We start from the raw sequence: 20,118 nt of genomic DNA, 5'->3' as shown, positions 1-20,118 counted from the left end.
TTAAGGAGTGGTTGTGCTTTAGACTCCCAGAACTGGCAGCGCCCTTAGAGAGGATCTAGCCCAGTCTTCGCATTTTGCAGTTGGGAAAAACTGAGGCCCAGCAAGAGGACGTGACTGTGCTAAGTAGGGTGGAATTTGTGATCTGTATCGTGCAGAGGACTCCGTGCAAACCTGTGGTTACAGAAGGCTGTGGGTGATGGACCCCGCTCAGCAAAAGAGTATCTTTGTCTCCACTGGCAGTTGAGCACTCTGCTGGGTTGTAGGATACGGTTGATCTTCACAATAACCTCATGGAATATAGACAGGAAGGTCTGTATCCCATCCCACACTAAGAGAACTGAGGCCCAAAGGTGTTAACAGTTGCTGAAGGTCGCCATGTTAGTGGATCCAGTCCACATCTCCTATTCTTTGTGCCATCTGCCATCTAATTGGACATTCAGCCCAGCTCCTCAGGTCAGGTTTGTGGCCCGTGTGGTTGCCTGAGCCAGCACGTTGGCTTGCCTGGCAGAGATAAGGGCCAAGCTTTTGACAGAGTCTGGGAGCATAGGAGACTTTAAAAAAATAGAAGATGTGGTCAGGTACTGTGAAGCCTCGCGTCTCCAGTGCCAGGCCAGCCTTGGCTGGAGAATATAAGGGATGTCGTCCAAGTGACAGGGAAGCCATAGTAGAGGGGATCTTGGAGCGGGGACCTTCAGGTTTTGCCAACAAAGGCTTAGAGGAGCTTTGCCTGGGCACAGAGTATGCCCAGGTTGGTGTGCAGTGCTGGCTAAAACACACAAGTTCCCATACCTTGGCCCTCACTGTCCACCTGCTTCCAGCCATCGCCCAGGGTCCAGAGCTGGAAGACAGGTGCTGGGACTGAGTCATTGCGAATTTCTTCACGTTGAGATCTCCTTTCTAATTTTATATCTAAGAGGCAGTGGGGTATCAGCAACAAAATAGGAGGTGGGAAATAGCAAAATACAGCAGGAATGGCTTGGGCAGATAGCTCCTGACTTAAGCTCCTGACTTAAGCTCCTCATCCTGTTAGCCAGGATGAGGAGCAGAGGGAAAAGGTGGTAGCCTGGGAGCTGGACTGCCTGGATTCCAGTTCTTGTTCTCTCACTGGGTCCTTGTTCTCTCACCTGGGTTCTCTCACATGGGCTTCCTCAGTTTCCCCTTGTGCACAAGAAGCAACTTGGAATAGTTGGTCACAGAGGCTCTTCACAGCTGAGTCCTCTGTGGCCCACAGGCAGGGCTTTTCAAGTTGGCTGAGCGTCAGAGTTCCTGGCCGGGGAGGGGGGGTCTTCTTTCCTTTCCTTCACAAGGTTTACCATTTGTTATTGTTGTTTGTTTTATATTTCTATTTATGAAACAGTGATATCCTGAGATTGACATAAAATATGAATATATAATTTAACAAATAATAAAGAAACCACCTGTTTATACCAACACCCAACCAAGAAATAGAACATTGTCAGCAACTAGAATCTCGGGCCCATCGAGTCCTTTTCTGCGAGAAGGAAGTAACCGTTATCACTGTCTTGACTTTTTGGATAATTTCCTTGCTTTTTTTTTTTTTTTTAATTTTGCCATTTATGTCTAAACACTTGAGTTTTGCCTATACGCGGTACTATATTCTTTTGTATCTTGCACCTTGTCTTCAACATTGTTAAGACTTGTTGCAAGTCCACATTGTTGCACATAGCTATCGTTCTTTCGTTTTCATTTGGCTTATTTTCTTGAATTTAATGTCACTAACTTTTCTATTAGATAATATTCTCAAAGGGCACAAAATTCAAAGATACAAAAAAGTATATAATAAAATGTCTCCTCCTACCCTCCATCTCCAGATGTTCTATTCCCTTGAATCAAAGGCAGTTTTGTGTTTGTGTCAATGTTTTGTGTTTATCTTTCTGGGGAGCTTTTTAGAAATTGGTGATTCCAAGACATTGTCAGAGTTGGAAACCGCTGATGCTCAGAGAACACGTGGGTATCTGGGACAGGAGGCTTAGCTTTCACACAGTTAGTAAACTGTGTCACTTTACTAGAATGCTGATAAACCTTCATAGAGCAAGCTTCAGCACCCTTTCCTGACCTCCAAAATCCTGAAAAACAAAGCAAAATTAAACTAAGGAGGGGGGCGGTTAGGAAGGATGGTCCCTGGTTCCAAGAGTGGGTGTTCATGGCAGTCAGGGGCCAGGCTGTTGGTCTTTGCAGAAGCCACAGCCCTCAGAGAGCATTTATTAGGGGGTGAGGGGTCAGTTTCAAGGAAAATAGTTATATTCATCACCGCCCAGGGAGTGGGCTGCCAGGAAGGCAGTGAGTCACCCATTGCTGACTGCTTATTCAGTCCCTGAGTCAGGAAGGAGGAGATATTGTGTAACCACGCACATTTCTGATAGGGCACGGACAGGCGATGTAGACTGTCCTTGCTCAGACTGCGACCTGTTGAAGGATCCAGAGACCATGTGGGGACAGTGAGCCAGCTCGGTCTGAGAGCTTTGGAGTGGGGTAGATGTTTGTTCTCTAGGTGGCGGTGGTGATGGTGGGGTGCTGTCACAGACATGCAAATAAACACAGAGTTACCAGCCTATACCCTCTCTCCCTTGGTATGCCTCAAGGAAGTGGAGTAAGACCATGGACCCAGAAGAATGGAGTTCTGGATTTTGTATCGGTAACACTTTGAAAAATGGAAAGTGAGTGAATTGAAGGGAAGAACAGGATTAGAGCACAGGCATCCCCCTTCTCCACAGCTCACCCGGGGGAAATGCTGGCATCCCTGGGCTGAAGTGGTCCTCCTCCGCGGGCCTGTGGGGGTCCGCTCTGGTCTTTTGGGCCACCACTATAGTGATGCCACCAGGCATCCTCTCTCCAGCTCCCTCTCCCCGGCATTGATTCTGGTTCTTTTTCTGAGCAGGAAGACGAGGCACCTCCCAGGCCCCCACTCCCCGAGCTCTACAGCCCAGAGGACCAGCCTCCGGCCGTGCCGCCCCTGCCGAAGGAGGCCACTGTCATCCGGCACACTTCAGTGCGGGGTCTGAAACGGCAGTCGGATGAGAGGAAGCGAGACCGGGAGCAGGGGCAGTGTGTGAATGGGGACTCAAGGGTGAGCAGGGAGGACCCCTGGGGCTGCCCCACTGTGTGTGAGGGGAGGGAAGGTGGCATGACACTGGGCAGGTATGATAGCCTCAGACTCTGCCCACAGGTGGAGCTCCGGTCATACGTTAGTGAGCCCGAGCTGGCGACTTTCAGTGGGGACATGGCCCAGCCCTCCCTGGGCCTAGTGGGCCCTGACAGCAGGTACCAGACACTGCCAGGCAGAGGTAAGGCACACCTGTCCATGGAGGCTTTCTGGGAACCCCTGCTCCTACCATACCACTGTTCCCTAGTCACTCACCTGGTACCTTATACCCTTCCGCCTGCAGCTTTGGGCCTCAGTGTGGGCAGCAGCTGTCAAGGAGACTCTGGGCTGCAGGGAGGGCCTGTCCTTCCTTCCTCTGACCCACATCCTGATTCTCTTCTTCTTTTATTACATCTGCCCCTGGAAATAATGATAATAGCAATTACTTTAAAGCCCAGCACTATTTCAGGCTCTTTATATTCACCTGGTTAATGTTTATAATAATGCTATGAAGGAAGTACTATTATTATCCCCATTGTAGAGATAAGAAAACTAAGACTCAGAGAAATTAACTAACTTGCCAAATAGCCAACGAGGGATGGAGACGGAGTGCAATCCCGGTGTTCTGCTCCAGAGCCACTGCACCCTGCAGGCTGGGTGTTGGGTGACGGCTGTCAGTTTGGCCATCTCCGGCCTTCCAGAGGGGTTTTTGCTCTCCTGTATCACTCAAAGACTCCATGAGTCCTTCATGCAGGATGCAGAGGAGTGCACAGGAAGAAAGGATGAAGGGCAGTCCTTCCCCTTCATCCTTTCTACCTGCCAGGCAGCCCAGGTCTTCTGCATGTGAAGGAAGACTAGGGTGGTCTACAGATCTCCAGGGATGCTGTTCCCCACTGGGGACAAAGAGCACCCCTGGGCTGGACCGTCATCCTGTACCTGGGGCCTTGCTCTTCTAGGCCTCTGGGGAGGAAGAAGAATGGGTTGTTGACTAGGTCCTCTTGGTTCCCTCTCAGGAATGGGAGGTGATTCGGGAGGGGCTGGTGGCCTGTCCACCGCATCACAAATATACTTGCACTTCTCTTTCCTCATTAAGGTCTGTCGGGGTCCACGTCAAAGCTCCAGCAGTCATCCACCATTGCTCCCTACGTCACACTCCGGAGGGGTCTAAATGCCGAAAGCAGCAAGGTGACCTTCCCTGTGAGTGGCCTTGAGAGGGAAGGGCTTTGAGGTGGATGGTGCCTGGCAATTCTGTGAGCCCCAGGGATGGCCTCTCAGGTGACCTCAGCCCCTCCTGAGCTCAAGGTCCCTGTCACCATGTGCTCAGTGACACCTTTCCCACTGGCCACCTAGAAGGGCATCATCTGGCTCTCTTCCTTTCTTAAGGACCACCCCTCACCTTTCTCTCCAGCCTTTCAGGCTCACAGGAGGGTACCCAGAAAGTCTGTACCCTGAGTTCTGGCCCCATCACATGCTACATGTGTGTCCAGTTGGACAGGCCTGGGCCTCAGTGTCTGCATCTGCAGAATGGGGTCCTCTCCAGAGAGCCTGTGAGCGTGCTTCGAGGAGCTAGTGTGTGTGTGTGTGTGTGTGTGAGAGAGAGAGAGAGAGAGAGCGGGGATGATGGCTGCGCTCTGAGTCCTGGCCCAGCTGTCCTGTCTCTCACCGTCCTGCTTCTCAGAGACCCCAGAGTGCCTTGGAGCGCCTGTACTCAGGGGACCGCCAGCGCGGCAGGATGAGTGCGGAGGAGCAGCTGGAGCGCATGAAGCGGCACCAGAAGGCCCTGGTCCGGGAGCGCAAGAGGACGCTGAGCCAAGGAGAGAGGACGGCTCTGCCCTCATCCCGCTACCTCAGCCAACCTCTCCCCGGAGATCTCGGCTCAGTATGTTAGGAGGGTCCAGGCAGGTGGGGCTGGGACGGGGAGCAGAGCTTCCCCGAGTTCCCCAAACACAGGAGCATCACACCCGGAGAGAGTAGGCCTTCGACCGAGATGGTTCAGAGAACACCCCACAGGCTGTGTGTCCACAACCCGGGCCACATGTGTGACCTGGCCAGAGGGTGATCCGGAATCAGAGAAGGAGTGAGGATGTCACGGCAGGAGCCTAGGAGCCAGAGAAAATGTCCCAAGTTTGTTCTCCAAGCTGAACTTGAGAGAGGACTTTGTAGGATTCGGATCTCAGTTGAATCAAGGACTTGGGAGTGCGGAGTTCAGGAATGGAGGAGGAAGATGGTGATATGATTTGGTGAGGAGGAGCGCAAGCCAGCCAGCCTCCCAGACCTCTGAGCGATGCCCTGTGGAGCAACTGAGCACAGGGTCGGGCTGCACAGCCCTGAGGGCTGGTGGTCTCCCCCAGCCTGTGGTGCTGGCAGGCCTTGTGGTGCAACACCCGCCTCCGGAGAGCCGGGGGATCTGTGCTGCCCCCTGGTGTGCTTCCAGGCACTGCACCCTGCCCACAGTCCCCTTCTGCCCCTTCGGGAAACATTCCATTTTCACTTTTCCGTGTTGTTTGAAATCACGTGTTTCCCTAGCCCTCCAGCCCGACTGCTCTTTCCCTAATTCATTGCACAAGCTCTTTTGCTTTTAGTGTTACCGCTCATTGCCTCTCTAATCCTGCCTGATTGTGTTTACGGAAGCTTCTAATTTGCATTGAATGTTCTCTAACTGGCCTGTGCTCTTTGTTACCAGGCTTGTAATAGCAGCTGTCGTCTCCGTAGCCTAGCTAGCACTACCATGTGCGACTCACCTTTCTACTGCCCCCTTGATGCAGGCCCACTGACTCATAATTCACTTAACCCAAAAGCCGCCCACGAGGCTGAGCCAGCCTGCTGCCTGAGGACCGTGATCAAGGGCAGAGGTCTGGGCACTATGAGTTGATCCAAGTCCATGCCTTCCACCTGGATGGTAGACACAGTCTTCAGAGATTGCACGTTTAAATAAATCCTACCAAGTCTAAAGGGGTTCAGTTTTAATTCCTCCAGTCCTATCTCACAGTTTCTTATGGAAAACTTTTTGTGTTTCTAGTATTTAATAATTTGAACGGATGCCAAGATATATTATGTTCTGTATTCCGAGGGCCTCTCTGCAGCTGTTAGCACAGACACCAAAGGGGTAAGACCCAGGACACTCATATCCTGAAAAGCTGCAAAGCCGATAACTTTTAAACTTTATAAGCAAATGTCATTTGGGGTAACACTGACCTTTTACAACTTGATGTCTCAAATGTAGAAAGATCTAAAAATCGTAACTTGAGTATCTTGTAATTTTTCTCTTAAAAAAGACTTGTGTAAGTCTCTGCATCAACGCCAATAAACGTGTTGCTTAATGACAATGGATTGGCGTGGTTCTTCCCCAGGATACATCATAGAGTCTAGCGAACTTTTCCTGTTTGTGGAAACAATCAGGCTGGGTTTAAACGAGGACTTGTCTCTATTTGGGGCACTTGTGAGCGTGTAAGAAAATGTACATTTTCTTTGTGAATCATTAAATTAATTTTTCATCCTTAAAACTTCAAATGCCTAATCCTTTCATACTGTAATTGGAAATCATCACCTAAGAGCAATTACATTGGTTTGGAGTCAGTATTGAGAGCTTGTGCATGAATGGGTGAAATGTGTTGATAGAGCTATGGGTTTGGGGCTTTGGGGGTCTTGAGGGGGGGCATCAAAGATAATCATGACCGCTTGGGGCTCTGTGAGATGTATGGGGTGGGATGGAGGAGGTCTGCTGGGATGGAGAAGCATCTGTTTGGTTTCTGCTCAAGAAAAGAGAGGCTTTGAGCCTGTTGCCTTCCCTCTGCAACGTGCTCAGGGTCGAAGGCCCGTGAGGACGTAAGCCATAGACGACTTGAAAGGCCCCTATAGAGTTGCAGGATTGCGTTTGAATCTTGAAATGGCCAGTTTAGTTTTTCCCTCTGTGCATGCTTATTACACAGCTGGTACTAAGGAAGAACCTGGGAAATATTGCATTTGATTTAGCATTTCAATTTTATATAGTTTCATTTTTTTCTAACTTAAAGTATCTGCCCCCAAATAGACGCCTGGGTAAGCAGCAGTTTAGCTGTCTCCCTAGGCCCAAACTCTTCCTGCTTGGACCTTCCCTACCCTGCTGTGGGTGCAGTATCCCCCACCCCTAAATGTATCCTCTAGGGAGTACCCGTTAGAGTCTTCACTATTGGTACGTGCTTACCAGGGCCTCAAAGGGCTTGTTTTTTCCATCATTTCTGAGCTGAAATGTATGGCTCCTAGACCAGAAAGCCTTCCACAAGCTGTGGGGCAGCTTCTCTGGAGCTCTGTCCCAGGCTCTGTTTCGGGGTCACCCTCTTGGACCCAGAAACTTCCTGTATCTCTGGGGACCGTTGTGAGTCTAAAGTCATGGGTCTTAGAACTGGGCCCTAGAGGTGCATGTGTGAATCCTCTGGGGGCCCAGATGGGAGAGAAATCCGCAGCCTGGCATCAGGCCCTATAAAAGGGGCAGAGGCCTCATTCTGCTTTACACCGGGGTTCCAGCACCCCGCAGGGACCGTCCATGTCCCCCAACCGCTGCCTTGTTTTAGAAGAGGTTGAGGGCCTCATGGCCACACAGCTTTTCCCCAGCGGGTCACAGGCCCCCTTCCCAAGGATCACAGTGCCTGCAAGCCCCATCTGAAAGGGGACAAGCCTGGCTCCTTCAGCAGTCGGGAAGTGACTACATTTAACCTTCTTGTTCTGTTGCCAGTGGAAGCGCGAGCAGGACTTTGACCTGCAGTTGCTGGAACGGGCCATGCAAGGGGAGAGAAAGGACAAGGAGGAAAATGGCTGGTTGAAAGTGCAGGCCATGCCTGTCACTGAGTTGGACCTGGAGCCTCAAGACTATGACTTGGACATCAGCAGAGAGGTGAGGGCAGGGGCTTCCTTCCTGTCCCCCCCAGGAGAAACAGCCTTCAGCTTGTGGCCTGACCAACCCTCCCAGTGGCACTGGGGGGTGGGTGTTGTCCTGAAAGGGGACAAGGCTCAGCTTCCGTGTGGCCAGGAGAATGGATGAATAGCAGCTCGAGGCAATAAAAGGAGCCAAGGCATTTTTTAAAAAAGATTTTTTATTTATTTTTCTGAGACAGAGAAGGGGAGAGAGAGAGAGGACGAGTAGAGGTCGAAGCAGACTCCCTGCTGAGCAGGGAACTGGATGCAGGACTTGATCCCAGGACACTGGGATCATGACCTGAGCCGAAGACAGACACTTAACCAACTGACTGAGCCACCCAGGCACCCCAGAGCCAAGGCATTTTGGTGCAGATCCCGGTCTATCCATTTCTCTCTCTCCATAATTGAGGGCAAGTCATTTAACTTCTCTGAGCCTCGGTTTCCTCGACAGTAAAGTGGGTTGTGGTCAGGATGAAGTGAATCAGCACATTGCCTGGAGGATTAGCAGTGGTCAGAAAACCGTGAGCACAGGGCCTGGCACATAGTAGGCATGTGCTGAGGTAGCTGTTGCTATGGGGAAACGCTCCCCGGAAAACGAGGAGTTGGCCTTGCAACTGGCCAGTCAGGCCAACTTGGGCAATTAGACTTGGTTCCGGGGCTGGAGGGCAGGGGCGTGGGGGGGGGGGGGGGTGGAGGCGAGCAGGTTCGAAAATCACAGGTGAAATTTTTCAGCCCTGGCTGAACCTAGGAGACCCGCATAGTTCTGGTCTGAGTTCTTCTAGTGCCCTCTGGTGGCGCAGATGCATTATGACTGGCCAAGCCCAGGAAAGCAAGTAACCCCTGGGTCTTCTATCATTCATGAATGTGTCTTACCCAAGGGAAGAACAAGGAATTAGAGGGTGACAGATTCAGGGTCTTCAAGACATGGGGACATGTCCTGTAGCCTATGTTGTGTCATCTGTAAGCTCCATAGAACAGTGTCTATGGCTGTTTGGTTCACCTCTGTGCACCTAGTGCCTAGCACAGGGCCTGGCACGTAGTAGGTGCACTGTAAATACTTCCCAAGTGACAACTCTATTGAATGAAGTACACGGGGGCCCACAGATACCCCGTAAGTATTTGTATGGGTACTTGGCATGTCCTGAAACTCCACGAAAGGAAATGTTCTTATCACTTGAAGGATAGATTTAGCAAATTGACACCTGTGGTGTTGCTGAGTTCTGGGGTCAGCTGGGGCTCTAGGGGTTAAGGAAGCCAGTCCCCTGCCCTCAGACCTTTTCCCTTTGGCACCTCGGCAACAACCAAGGGTCTGTGCTTTCTCAGATTCACGCAAGAAGCTGCTCCCTGCTGCCTTGGCAATGGAGGTGCTTCGTGGTGTCCTAATTGGCCTGCCAGCCAGGGGAAAAGTTCTTTCTTATCTCTAACCTAAATCCCTCCTGCTACAATGTAATCTACTTCCTTCCTCTGGATCTGCCCTCATTGGAAATAACAGAGAAGAGCTTATTTCTTCCCATCTTTCACCAGAATTGAAAGGTCTGCCTGGGTTTAAATTCAAGTGCAGATCTGCCCTGGGATTGGATTTAGCTTGTTTTTAGAAGCTGCAACCAACCTTATTTTAACGTGCTTTTGTAGTTCCAGAAGGAAGAAACCCCCTGGGGCGTGCCGAGGTTGCCTTTAGCGTTCTGAGTCTAAGCAGGGTATCACCGGGCTGAGGTTGCTGCTGGGCTCACGTCAGAGACTGGTGGGGGGGAGCTGGGGACATTGTCCTCTTGCGACCAGTGAATACTGCATGGCTGCTGCCCGTCTAGAGCAGAGGAACTTCTGTAGGAACAGAAAGCATTATCACTTCCTTTCATCCATCCACCCACCCACCCACCCGTCCCTCTACCTACCCATCCAAGGAGTATTTGCTGCAGGGCTACTGAGTGTCGGGTCCCTGCACTAGACAGCAGAAAGACAAATAGAAAACGGGACAGGATGCTGGGGGCGGGGTGAGGAGGGTCAGGGAAGACTTCTGGAAGTGAGGTCCACAGGGTGAGGAGGAGTGGAGCGAACGGAAGAGCATCCCATGCAGAGGGAAGGACAGCAGCAGGGGCCGCACGGTGGGTCAGTGTGGCTGTGGAGGTGGGCAGGGCTCAGCTCACATCGAAGGCGGCATTAAGGAGAATCATTTGGTCCTGAGGGCTTCCAGCCTCGCTGGCTAGCCTTTCCCCTTCCCTTCCATTGGCCTGAAGGAGTTTGTCCGGTGTGGTGGAAAGAACACGGTTCAGATCCCGACTCCACAGTGGACTGCCGTTGATCTCAGCAAGTTACTTAACTGTGTGGGCTCTGTGTGCTGGGGGACAGGGCGAGGAGCAAGTTCTAAACCCAATATCTGAGCCCCCCTGCCACCGCCGCCCGGTCCTTTCCTCAGCTGGCCAGACCAGAGAAGGTGTCCATCCCTGAGCGTTACGTGGACCTGGAGCCTGAGGAGCCGCCCAGCCTGGAGGAGCTGCGGGCGCGCTATCGCAAAGCCGAGAAGATCCGCACCATCCTCACTCGTTCCAGGTCAGCTCTTATGACACCTGTTGACAGCCTGCCAGGCTGACCCCGGGACTGTCTGTCCTGCCTGGGCCCTGGGCCAGGCTGGCTAGGGTGCATGTTTTGCCAGGTCTCTGACTCAGGTAAGCCCTCTTTATTGCAAAGGGTAGGCTGACTCTCAGAATGGCACGGATGGGTCTGAGAGGAGGCTTGCTAGGTCATCTGCAAGTCCTGAGTACGCCATAGAGGGCCGCCCGGGTCCTTGCCGCCAGACCTGCGTCTTGTCGATGTAGGGAGTGGAGCCAAGTGTGACGGTGAGGTGACGTAGCTGGAGACCAGCCCCAAGCTGGTCCTCTGGGGTGAGGGCCTGTGTTCCCTCACACAGATCCCTAGACCAGAGCCGGGGGCTCAGCCTTGTTCTGCGGTGTTCTGAGGTGCCAGAGGACTTGCCCGCTTCCCTGGAGGCCAGACAGGAGGCTTTGCTATCTCCTCAGCCCCTGAAGCTTCAGGAACATAAACCTGGTATTTGAGGGCCTCTCTTTCAGAGTTAGGTTAGCCTTTTCATTTCAGGATTTGGTAGGAACGCAGAGCTGGAACTCTCTTCTTAAGGCCGTGATCCCCCAGAGGAGGAACAGAGCTGTGGCTGGGTGTTTGGGAGAAGCACATACCACTTGGTCTAGAGAGAAAGTACACTGTGTTTATCTGATGCCCCTTCAAAGGGTGAGAGCCTCTAGTCCAGGGAGACCCTCCTCTCTGGGGCAGGTGCCCGGGGTGGGGAGGGCCCATAGCCTGCTTTCTGGCCCTCCTGCAGCATGTGCAACCTGCAGCCGACACCAGGCCAGGACCGGAGCAGCGCGGCCGACCTGGACTCGCAGCTGCAGGAGCAGGAGCGCATCATCAACATCTCCTACGCGCTGGCCTCTGAGGCCTCCCAGCGCAGCAAGCAGGTGGCAGGTGAGGCCATGGATGCCAGCCTCCAAGTCTGGCTCCCACTCACTGCTTGGGCTCGGAGCCCAGCACGGCCTGTCAGGGAGTCTGCAGAAAACCAGCTGTCAGGCTTGGTAGTTGCGGCGGCGTGTGTTCTCCTGTCCCACAAACACCCCAGGGCGTGGGAGGTGAGACGGGGCAGGGCAGGTGGTGGGAGAACTGAAGCTCGGGAGTGTCAGAGGCAGGAGGTCCGGGAGAGGGCGTCTGCAGCTCATTCTTAAATCTGGGAGTTTCTCTGAGAATGTGGGTTAAGAACAGGTTTTTCAGGCCCCTGAGACAGGGGGCCAAGGCTAAGGTTTCTGGCTTCATGAGAAAGGGAACAGGAAAGCATTGGTGTTTGGATTTCTGGCTGGCGCGAGGCAAAGGGGACCTCTCTAGCCCTCCCTGGGACCCCTGCTTTGGCCCCCAAATCAAAGCCACTATCCACTTTATCAGAGTGGTCTGTGCCAGTAGCAGGACTTGGGAAGTGGGACTTCGCTGGCCAGAGGGGAAGACACCATGGGATGGGAAGGGGTATGCGTGCGCGTGCACACGAGTGTGTATGTGTGTGTACAAGGCTTTCTCTCTCAGCCAGGAAACAGACTCGTGACTCCTCCCTCCACCCACATCTCCGTTCCCCGTGTGTGCTCTCCCAGTTGACCCAGTGCTCTTTGTCCCCCAGATGCAGGGGCCACTGTGTGTCTGGGCAGTGCCCGTGGCCAGGTGTGCGCTAGGCCTTCCGGGGAGGGAGTGATCATAGAGTCTGAAGTGCTGTTCCACTTCCGTCCCCCCAGCCCTCCAACCCTGGCCAAGGGGTCTGCAAGTGACGAAGGGCGGGGCCTGCTGGGCCCTGAGGGGACTGGCCCTGGAAGTCTGGTCTGGGCAACAGAGCTTGAACATCACTTCGAGAAGCCAGGGGAATGGCCTCGGACAAGGGGAGGGCTCTTCTCTGTCCCCCTCCCACCAATGCTGTGACCCTGCACAGAGTCCCTGCCGTTCCTGCTCTCCTCACTCCCTTGAAGACGTGCAAAGTGGGCTGAGCGGTGGTTGGTGCAACCGGGGAGACCATAGGAGACTCACCCGGGCCCTCCTCCCAGTGATCCTGCGGGCTCCTTGTGGCCCCTCTCAGTCATTTGACTCCTTTCCGTGTTGAGGGGTCCAGCAGGGATACTCCCCCCGCCACCACCACAAGGTGCCTCCGTGTCTGGCCTGTGCTTGCCCTACCCACGTGGACCTCAGCTTCTTCACGGCTGGCAGGCAAGCCACAGCTTTCCCTTACTCTTGCTCCCTCTCTCTAGCTCAGAGGCATAGCTGGGAACTGCAGGCCAGTCCCAACTGGGCCCCCACCGGTGGGTATGCTGCCCAGGCCATTAGTGGTGGGCAGTGCGGCCCACGCCACCCCAGCCCTGCCGAGTGTGGGGCATCAGTGCTGCAGGAGCAAATGAGGAGCCTAACGCCCCGCTTGATTCCTGTGTGCCCGTCTAGCGCAGCAGCTGGCCCTCCTCCCGCCTAAAGCCCCCCTGTCCTCCAGGACGGTGCCACCTTACCCCCCCTTAAGCAACGGACTCCACTACACCTTTGTCTAACACCTTCCAAGTAAGAGCCCTGCCTGGCCTGCCCGTCCCCTAGTGCCGAGCATGCCCCCCTCTCCCTCCGCCGCTGAGATGATTGCAGTGCCACCTGCTGACGCTTCCTTCCACTGGCAAAGCGGCCGCTGGGGAGACCGTCCCTGGTAGGCGGGTGGGGGATGGACGGCTTTTAGGAACTCAGTTCTCAATGGCTTCACTGCAGTAGAGGCTGGGTGATCCAAGCCCCCTGCCTCCCTGAAATAGAAACTAGAACTGTATCCCTTCTACCCAGCTGTCTTTTCTGTAGGGAGCCCAGGGCTACAAGGGACCAGTGCAGGCCAGGCTGCCAGCTTGGGGTTGGAAGAGTTAGTCTTGGCCTCTCGGGGCTTTGGTCCGAGAATTTGACGAACTGGAAGACTAGAAAAATCCAGGAAGCTGAGGCCCAGTGAGGAGATGGAGGGTCACTCCAGGCCAAGTGGAATTGGTGTGGGAGCAAGGAGTGGGACTGCCCTTTCCGGCACTTGAGCACCTAGGAGGGTGAGAGGAAGGGAAGCTTCGGGGGGAGGCCACCCAGAGCAATGTGAAGTTGGCCCTCAGCATTCAGAATGTTCTGGTACCACCCTTTATGGGGCCTCCCCTTAAGAGCATTTAGTGAAGAGAGGCAGGGAGGGATTAGGGAAGGAGCACTGGAGCAGGAGCCAAGAGGCACAGCGTCTGGTGCAGCCTTGTGGTGAGTTCGAGGCCTGAGCGCAGTTGCCTCACCTGGACAGGGGAGGGTCAGACCAGAAGTCTCAGCAGTGCTCTTCCTGACATTCCATCTTGCCGTCATTTTGTAGGGTTTCCCTCTCTTCCCTTTGTATGTACTTGTGGTTAGCATTGTCGATACCTGCTGGGTGCCAGGCATTGTGCTAAGCATCTCCTTCGATCCACACAACCACCCTATGAAGATGTTCACCCCCATTTTATAGATGAGAAAATGAAGCTCAGAGACCTTGAGGGGCTTGCCCAAGGCGTTGAAGCTGTAAGTGTCAGAGCCAGGGTTTGAACCCCTACGGTGCAAGTTCAGAGCCTTTGTTCTGTGTCACTACCGTGGACTCCTCGGGGCTACCCTCGGGAGCTCTAGGTGTTGGAGAAGGGAGGCACAGAGAGTGTGTGCATTGGGGGTGGGGTTCGTGATTCTCAGGTGTCCCCCAGCCTGGTTCCCTGCCTGCCTGAGGGTGGAAGGAAGAGGCTGGCCTGCTTGGGCCAGGCTCTCGGAAAGCGTGCACCAGAGACCCCGTGACTGAAGAACCACAGGGAAACGCTCCAGCCACGTCCTTTGTAAAGGCCACAGGGACCTGTGGGGGCCACAGTAGGGTGTGTGAATTTCTCCTGGAGATCTGAGTGTGGTGACACCGCTCCAGGCCACGGAGAGGCAGGGAAAGGCCCTGTTTCTCCCGGCTTTTGACACCCCCATAGTTGTGAGATCAGCCTTTAACGCTTTCTTTTGGAGCTCATCCACAATCCCGCTTGCCCTCCTGTTAGGGTAAATCCTCATTAGGAGGTGGGTATGATCATTCTGTTTTTAGGTTAAGAAAAGAAATGGGACTCATGGAGGCTGAGAGCGTTACTCAGAGTCACTGAGTGAATGAAGGGCAGGGCCAGAACTGGCCCCGGAGTCCTCTTTGCTCAGGCCTTTTGCCCTGTCAGAGCAGAGACCCAAACCAGGGGCCAGCATGTGTCTGGCAAAACTTTCTGGAAGTGGTAGGGGTGAAGAAAGGGTGGGGCCAAGTGCCCATGAGTCCTAGAAGCTGAGGGTCCCCCAGCAGCGGCCGCATTGCCCCAGCCCCCTGCTCAGTTGCTCTCTGTCTTGTCAGCCTGCCATTCCCCGTCGTGTGCATATACAGACGTGCCCACTGCGTGCTCCCCCGATGTGGGCTGGGATCCTGCCAGCCTCTCACTGTGTCCTGTGCTTTTTGCCAGCCCAGGCAGTGACTGACCCGTGACCCAACATGCAAAGGAGAAGTCTGGAGCCAGGGGCCCCGTGGAACCAGTTTCGTCTGAGAAGATTGATCTTCCTTCCCCCGAGGAAACCCCTTCCAGCTCAGCAGGGGTTCTGGCTGGAGGAAGGAGCAGCGCACCAACTGTGGGGAGTTCACCATAGGGCTCAGTCCTACCAACCCCCACCCCCGACTTGTTTTCGTTCAGACTCCTTTTTACATGTGACAGAGGCACTTTTGATACACACTGTAAAATACTGACGCTGTATTTTAGAATCAGAGTATATCTGATAGTGTTCACCTCAAGGGCTGAGTGGCTGGAAGGTGAGGATGCAGGATTTTGGAGCTGCACGTTCAGATTCAGGTACCGTGTGGGTGGTGGGTGTGGGTTGGGGAGAGGCACAGGGCGGGCAGAGGCCAGTCCGACATCCAGTGAACTCAGGTGAAGGTTGGATTTGATATGTGCTTCCGGTGGAGCCCAGCGTTGGGCTCTTTGGCATGCTCTCTGGGGGAAGAGGGGCCCTTAGCTGCAGAGGTCAGCGGTCCCTGGCCTGGCCAGGTGAGCAGAGCTGGGCGGGGGGGGGGCAACTCCACCAAGCTGACATGTGGAACCCAAGTCTGTGCCTTGGCCCTTGGGTTAGGTTTAGGGGCAGTAGTGTGTTCAAAAGGTTTTGCTCCCAACCTGGTCATGAGGCTATCTCAGCAAAGGGCTCTTCTTGGGAAAAACAGAACAGTTTGCTTTAATTAAAAAAAAAATTCATACATATACACACTTTGAAATACAGGAAAGGTGAGAGGAAGCACCTTTTATTGTATCATAAGCAATAAACTTCACACTGGGTGGCGTCTACCTAAAACGCCCTGACTCCACACTAGGCTGTGATAGGACGTCGCTGCCTGCCCTGGAGAACCTAGGTCAGCTTCCCCAGGACATGGGTCTGGTGGCCAGAGGGCAGGCAGTGTGCCCCCAGCATCCCTGATGGATGGTGGCAGGATTTGGACTTGACTTCCTGTCTTAAGTGAGGAGGGGACTGCCAAGCCAGGTGCAGTGTTCGTGGCCCTTTATTTAAGTCATGAGCTCGTGATATTCTGCATACAGAAAATGATGTTTTACGGAAAAACAAAAACAAGAAAACCTCCATTGGGTGGGGCCACACTTTAAATGAAAATTTGTCTTTGACTATGGTCGGGAAAAAAAATCTTAACTATATTTAGAAATTGCTGTCTATTTTTAACTAACTCCATATGCTGCCAGTATCAACTTCATGACACTTGCCAAAATAAGATTTTATTTTTGCCTTTATAAGATTTTGTTGGAAAAATGAATATTTTGCAAGAAAAAAAGTTAATTTAAATAAAAGTGTAATGGTTTGCAAAAAAAAAAAAAAGAAAGAAAAATGTGATGTACAGATTAAAATATTAACCTGATATGCTTCCTGCTTCTGGCTGGCTATATCCTCATGAGTAGCCTGTGTTAGTTTTTTTCCATTTCTTTGGAAAATCCCCAGTGTCAGCTCTCGATCTTGCTTGTGTTCACCTATGAAAAGTTTCTCCTGCTGACAGCTCCTTGACACTTGATTGACTTTGGAGGCCCTGGGGGAAGAAGGCCTGTGCTTTGGGGCCCTTGGCGGGGCTTCGGCAGCTGCTCACAGTGACCCCCCACCCCACCCAAGTCGAGGGGCCTCCAGGCTGTGGACTCCCGCGTGGGGCTGGTTTGGCAGGCAGACCGCAATCCAAGATAGCAGGAGGGATGCCAGGGGACCCTTTCCAGCCCACACGCCGCCGGCTCGTTCCAGTGAGGCGGGTTAGTGACGGACCATTGCAAACTAGATTTGTTTTTAATTCATTCTGACTTGTGATGTAGGCTTAAAACAGAAGCCAAGAGGGGCGCGGGTGGCTCAGTCCTTAAAACAGAAGCCAAGAGGCCAGTTCAGCTTGGGGATGTGTGTAGTTCCAAGTTTGTTGTTACGGCAGTTTTTTTCTATTGCCAAGAAGAGCACCCAAGGTTTAGAGTGACTTTCCAACTATTTAAACTGGGAAGAATAGATTTCAGGGCATTCTGAACAGGGAATGCCGCTGCTTTTTAGCTACTGATCTCTTTTTGAATTTTAAAATTAAAAAACTCTGGTTTTAAGCATTACTTGGAGATATCGCCATACCAGATGGAAGGGGTTGGGCGGGGGAGGAGGGAGCGGAGATTCTTCAATAACTGAGTGCAAAAGTTAAAAAAAAAAAAAAGTACCCCCTACACCCCTACACACAGGGTGGCCATCTGTAGACATAGAAAGAAGAAAACATGTCTGCGGTTTTCTTCTCACTGTTGGTCTCAGTTTCTGTTTCACACATACAATCCTGTGTAGGAGGGAACGTGGCAGCTCTCTGTTCTCTCCAGCTCCAGCCAGGAGAAGGGGTAGCCTCTTCTGTGAGAACTGTGACCCAGACTTCAGTCTACAGAGAGCATGACAGGCCCTCCACTCAGACTCCATGAAGAGCACGTGTGGTTTGGAAAAGGCCTGCTCCAGCCACATCACGTGTAAGCAGGCAACAGGGCCTAGCCCCTTTTCAACCCTCTCAAGAGGATTCGTTACTTGAGGTAAGATGGGGTCCTCTGTGAAAGTACGTGCCGACTGGCAACCTTCCAGGTGGGACCACTCTGGAAAACCCCATGTGGCCCAGTGATTCCAGCTTTGCTTCTTAACAGGGGCACAGGGCCTGAGCAGAGATTGATTGATTGATTTTTATGTTTTTTCCTGAGCAGAGTTTTAAACAATGGGATTGTGGTTGACAAATGTGAGCTGGCTGCTCCTGCATCTGTTTGCGACGTCCCCTCCCGAGGGGAGCGAGTGAGCCCAGGATGTCTAATTTTAGCAAGAATCAACGGGAATGCTTTAGCATCTAGTCTGCAGTGGGGGTTGGGAATAATCCCCACTTTAGCTGCCTGACTGCCCAGGTCCTCAACACGTCCAGGGCGTTGTTTCAGTGACTAAAGCTGAGATGCGCCTGCGTTTCTGAGCGCACGTGAAGTAGCGGTACCCAGACTGGTGTAGACGCTAAAAACTTGTTTGCTCCCCATCATCCACTTTTCTGCCTGCCTTCGTGGCTGGCTGTGAAAGTAGAAACTTCCCTTAGCCTGTTTGCCTCCCTCTACCCCCTTGACTGTGGTCTTCCGTTACACTGGGTTCTCCAGAATTTTCCTGGCTATTATAGATTGCAGCCCAAGGCCAGGGGAGCCTCTGTCTGCCCCAAGTCAGTTTGGGGATGGGAGGGATGGGGGTGGATGTGGACCCTGGCTCAGCTAGACCAGAGCTCATTTTGGGCCTTGGGATTTTCCTCCACCAGTGGTTACAGTACTCTATGGCAAGTCCTTTTGTGTTCACACCAAGGGTGGGAAAGAAGCAGCAAATTATTTGTCTAATCCACAAATCACATTTCTGAGACATGGTAGGCAAATTCTGGGAGCCCCCTGCGTCTGATTCAGCATCAGACGCCGGGGTGCGCGAGGGACTTTGCCCATGTGGGTTTCGTGCCGTTATGAAAAGAACAAAGAGACAAGGCTGGGGGGCTGTGAAAAAATGGCAGCCCCTCCAGGCCCGGTAAACACGCCATTGCCTCCACTCCAAAGGCTATCACTTTCATTGCTCTCCGAGCAAAGAAACCTTTCTTCAGAGCGAGTGGCGGGGTACAAAGGCAGAGTACAAAATGTGTGCACATCACAGTCCCTGCAATTCTGTTTGAACAAGCATATTGATTGGGCCCGACCCTGTTACATTTTTTCCCTATTATTTGAAAAGGTGCATCTAAGTGAAGTGAATTGAACCCGTGGAGCTGAACTTTCCATGAAAACTTCTCGAGATATTTCTTTAGTTCAAAGCTTTTGAATTTTAAAGGGCATTTTTAATATGAGTCTGTTGAGTATTCTCCGCCACAGCCCAACAAGGGATGTTAAATGCAGATGAGGCTGGAGCCAGGGCGCAGGTGGGGGTGGGCCTGCCGGCACCGTGAAGGGTGCAGGTCATGGTTGGAGGTGCGGATGAGCCCGGGAAGGGCTGGGCTTTAGAGCAGCCCCTAAGAAAGGACCCTAAAAAGGACCTCTCTGAGCTTACTGGGTCCAGCTTAGGAGTCAGAGAAGAGGCTTTCCAGCTGAGCTTCTCAAAGGCTTTTAAATGGAGAGCCAGAAAAAGCACTTGCTAAGGGCTCCTCCTGTTAAACGAGGGTTTCAGCCTCGTGAATAGGGGCTCCTGACTGCTCGGCTGCTAGCTTTCTCCCACACTCTGCTTTAGAACTGAGAGGGAATGAGACACAGTCCCTCAGCTGAGGTCAGAGTCAGACATGAGGCTCCCATTGTCCTCAGCCCTTGAGCTGACATCACTAATCAGTCGCAGATGCTTTCCCAGAGCCTGGAGCCGCATCTCCATCCTTAACTGACTTGACATCTTGGGGCGTTTTGCTAGTCCTGTGGGCTGTAGCAGGGGTTCCTCTGGCCATCATGGCCCTGGGCCCTGGAAGCTTCCACAAAGTCTCGTTTTCCCCACACGTAGCAGGGGTTCTCCTGGCCCCCTGAAGGCACACAGCCCCCTTTGACTGAGTCCCTGGCTCACTGTTGGTCCAAATCCCTGTTTGCCTCTGGAGGCCTCTTGAATCTAGAGAGCATCTCCTTCCTAGGCCTCAAATCCAGGTTCAGAGGCAGAATTGTCCCTGGGAGGAGCTAGAAAATTGGGTCCTATGCGGAGAATGTAGACTCTGGGCATCTCAGCAAAACCCTTTTAGTGTCCTTGCAAAATCCCCAGCCTTAGAAGACTATGGCCTGTGGAGGTCAAAATAGGGTCAGAATCATATTAACAAGCAGGTGTTCGGGTATCTTCTCTGCCACAGTTGCTCCTGCCTAATTCTGGGAGCCGGCGAACGGGTTTCACACACACACCAACATCTTCTTGGCTGTCACTTTCAGGCCTTCTTGCTGTTACCTGTGTTTCCTGGGACAACGCAAGACAGGTGGGCACACGTGAGGTCCCGGTCACAGGAACAGAGCAGCTTTCATGGCCTCTGCCCCCTTCTGCCCACAGTGGGGGGCCTCTGCCCAGGTCCTCCC

The 20,118-nt window shown here is 52.9% G+C and overlaps 1 protein-coding gene across 4 annotated transcripts in view; it reads left to right on the top strand.

Annotated features, from left to right (window-relative positions):
- The window catches only part of PLEKHA7 (pleckstrin homology domain containing A7), a 206,990-nt gene extending 190,535 nt beyond the window's left edge, over positions 1-16,455 (top strand). For 2 of the 4 annotated variants that reach the window (XM_026487218.4, XM_057317202.1), the window contains 8 exons: positions 2,900-3,088; positions 3,188-3,305; positions 4,197-4,300; positions 4,782-4,982; positions 7,815-7,973; positions 10,410-10,543; positions 11,328-11,470; positions 15,013-16,455. In XM_026487218.4, the coding sequence (XP_026343003.2) occupies positions 2,900-3,088; positions 3,188-3,305; positions 4,197-4,300; positions 4,782-4,982; positions 7,815-7,973; positions 10,410-10,543; positions 11,328-11,470; positions 15,013-15,035 (1,071 nt within the window). In that variant the 3' untranslated portion in view covers positions 15,036-16,455. Of the gene's footprint in view, positions 1-2,899; positions 3,089-3,187; positions 3,306-4,196; positions 4,301-4,781; positions 6,430-7,814; positions 7,974-10,409; positions 10,544-11,327; positions 11,471-15,012 lie in introns of those variants that run through there. The other 2 variants (XM_048215161.2, XM_048215162.2) reach the window with 2 other exon arrangements.
- The last annotated feature ends 3,663 nt before the right edge of the window (positions 16,456-20,118 follow it).

This window comes from Ursus arctos, unplaced genomic scaffold (genome assembly GCF_023065955.2).
Source record: "Ursus arctos isolate Adak ecotype North America unplaced genomic scaffold, UrsArc2.0 scaffold_23, whole genome shotgun sequence".
NCBI lineage: Eukaryota > Metazoa > Chordata > Mammalia > Carnivora > Ursidae > Ursus > Ursus arctos.
The sequence above is the reverse complement of the archived record's forward strand: the minus strand, read 5'-3'. Positions and strand labels throughout refer to the sequence as shown.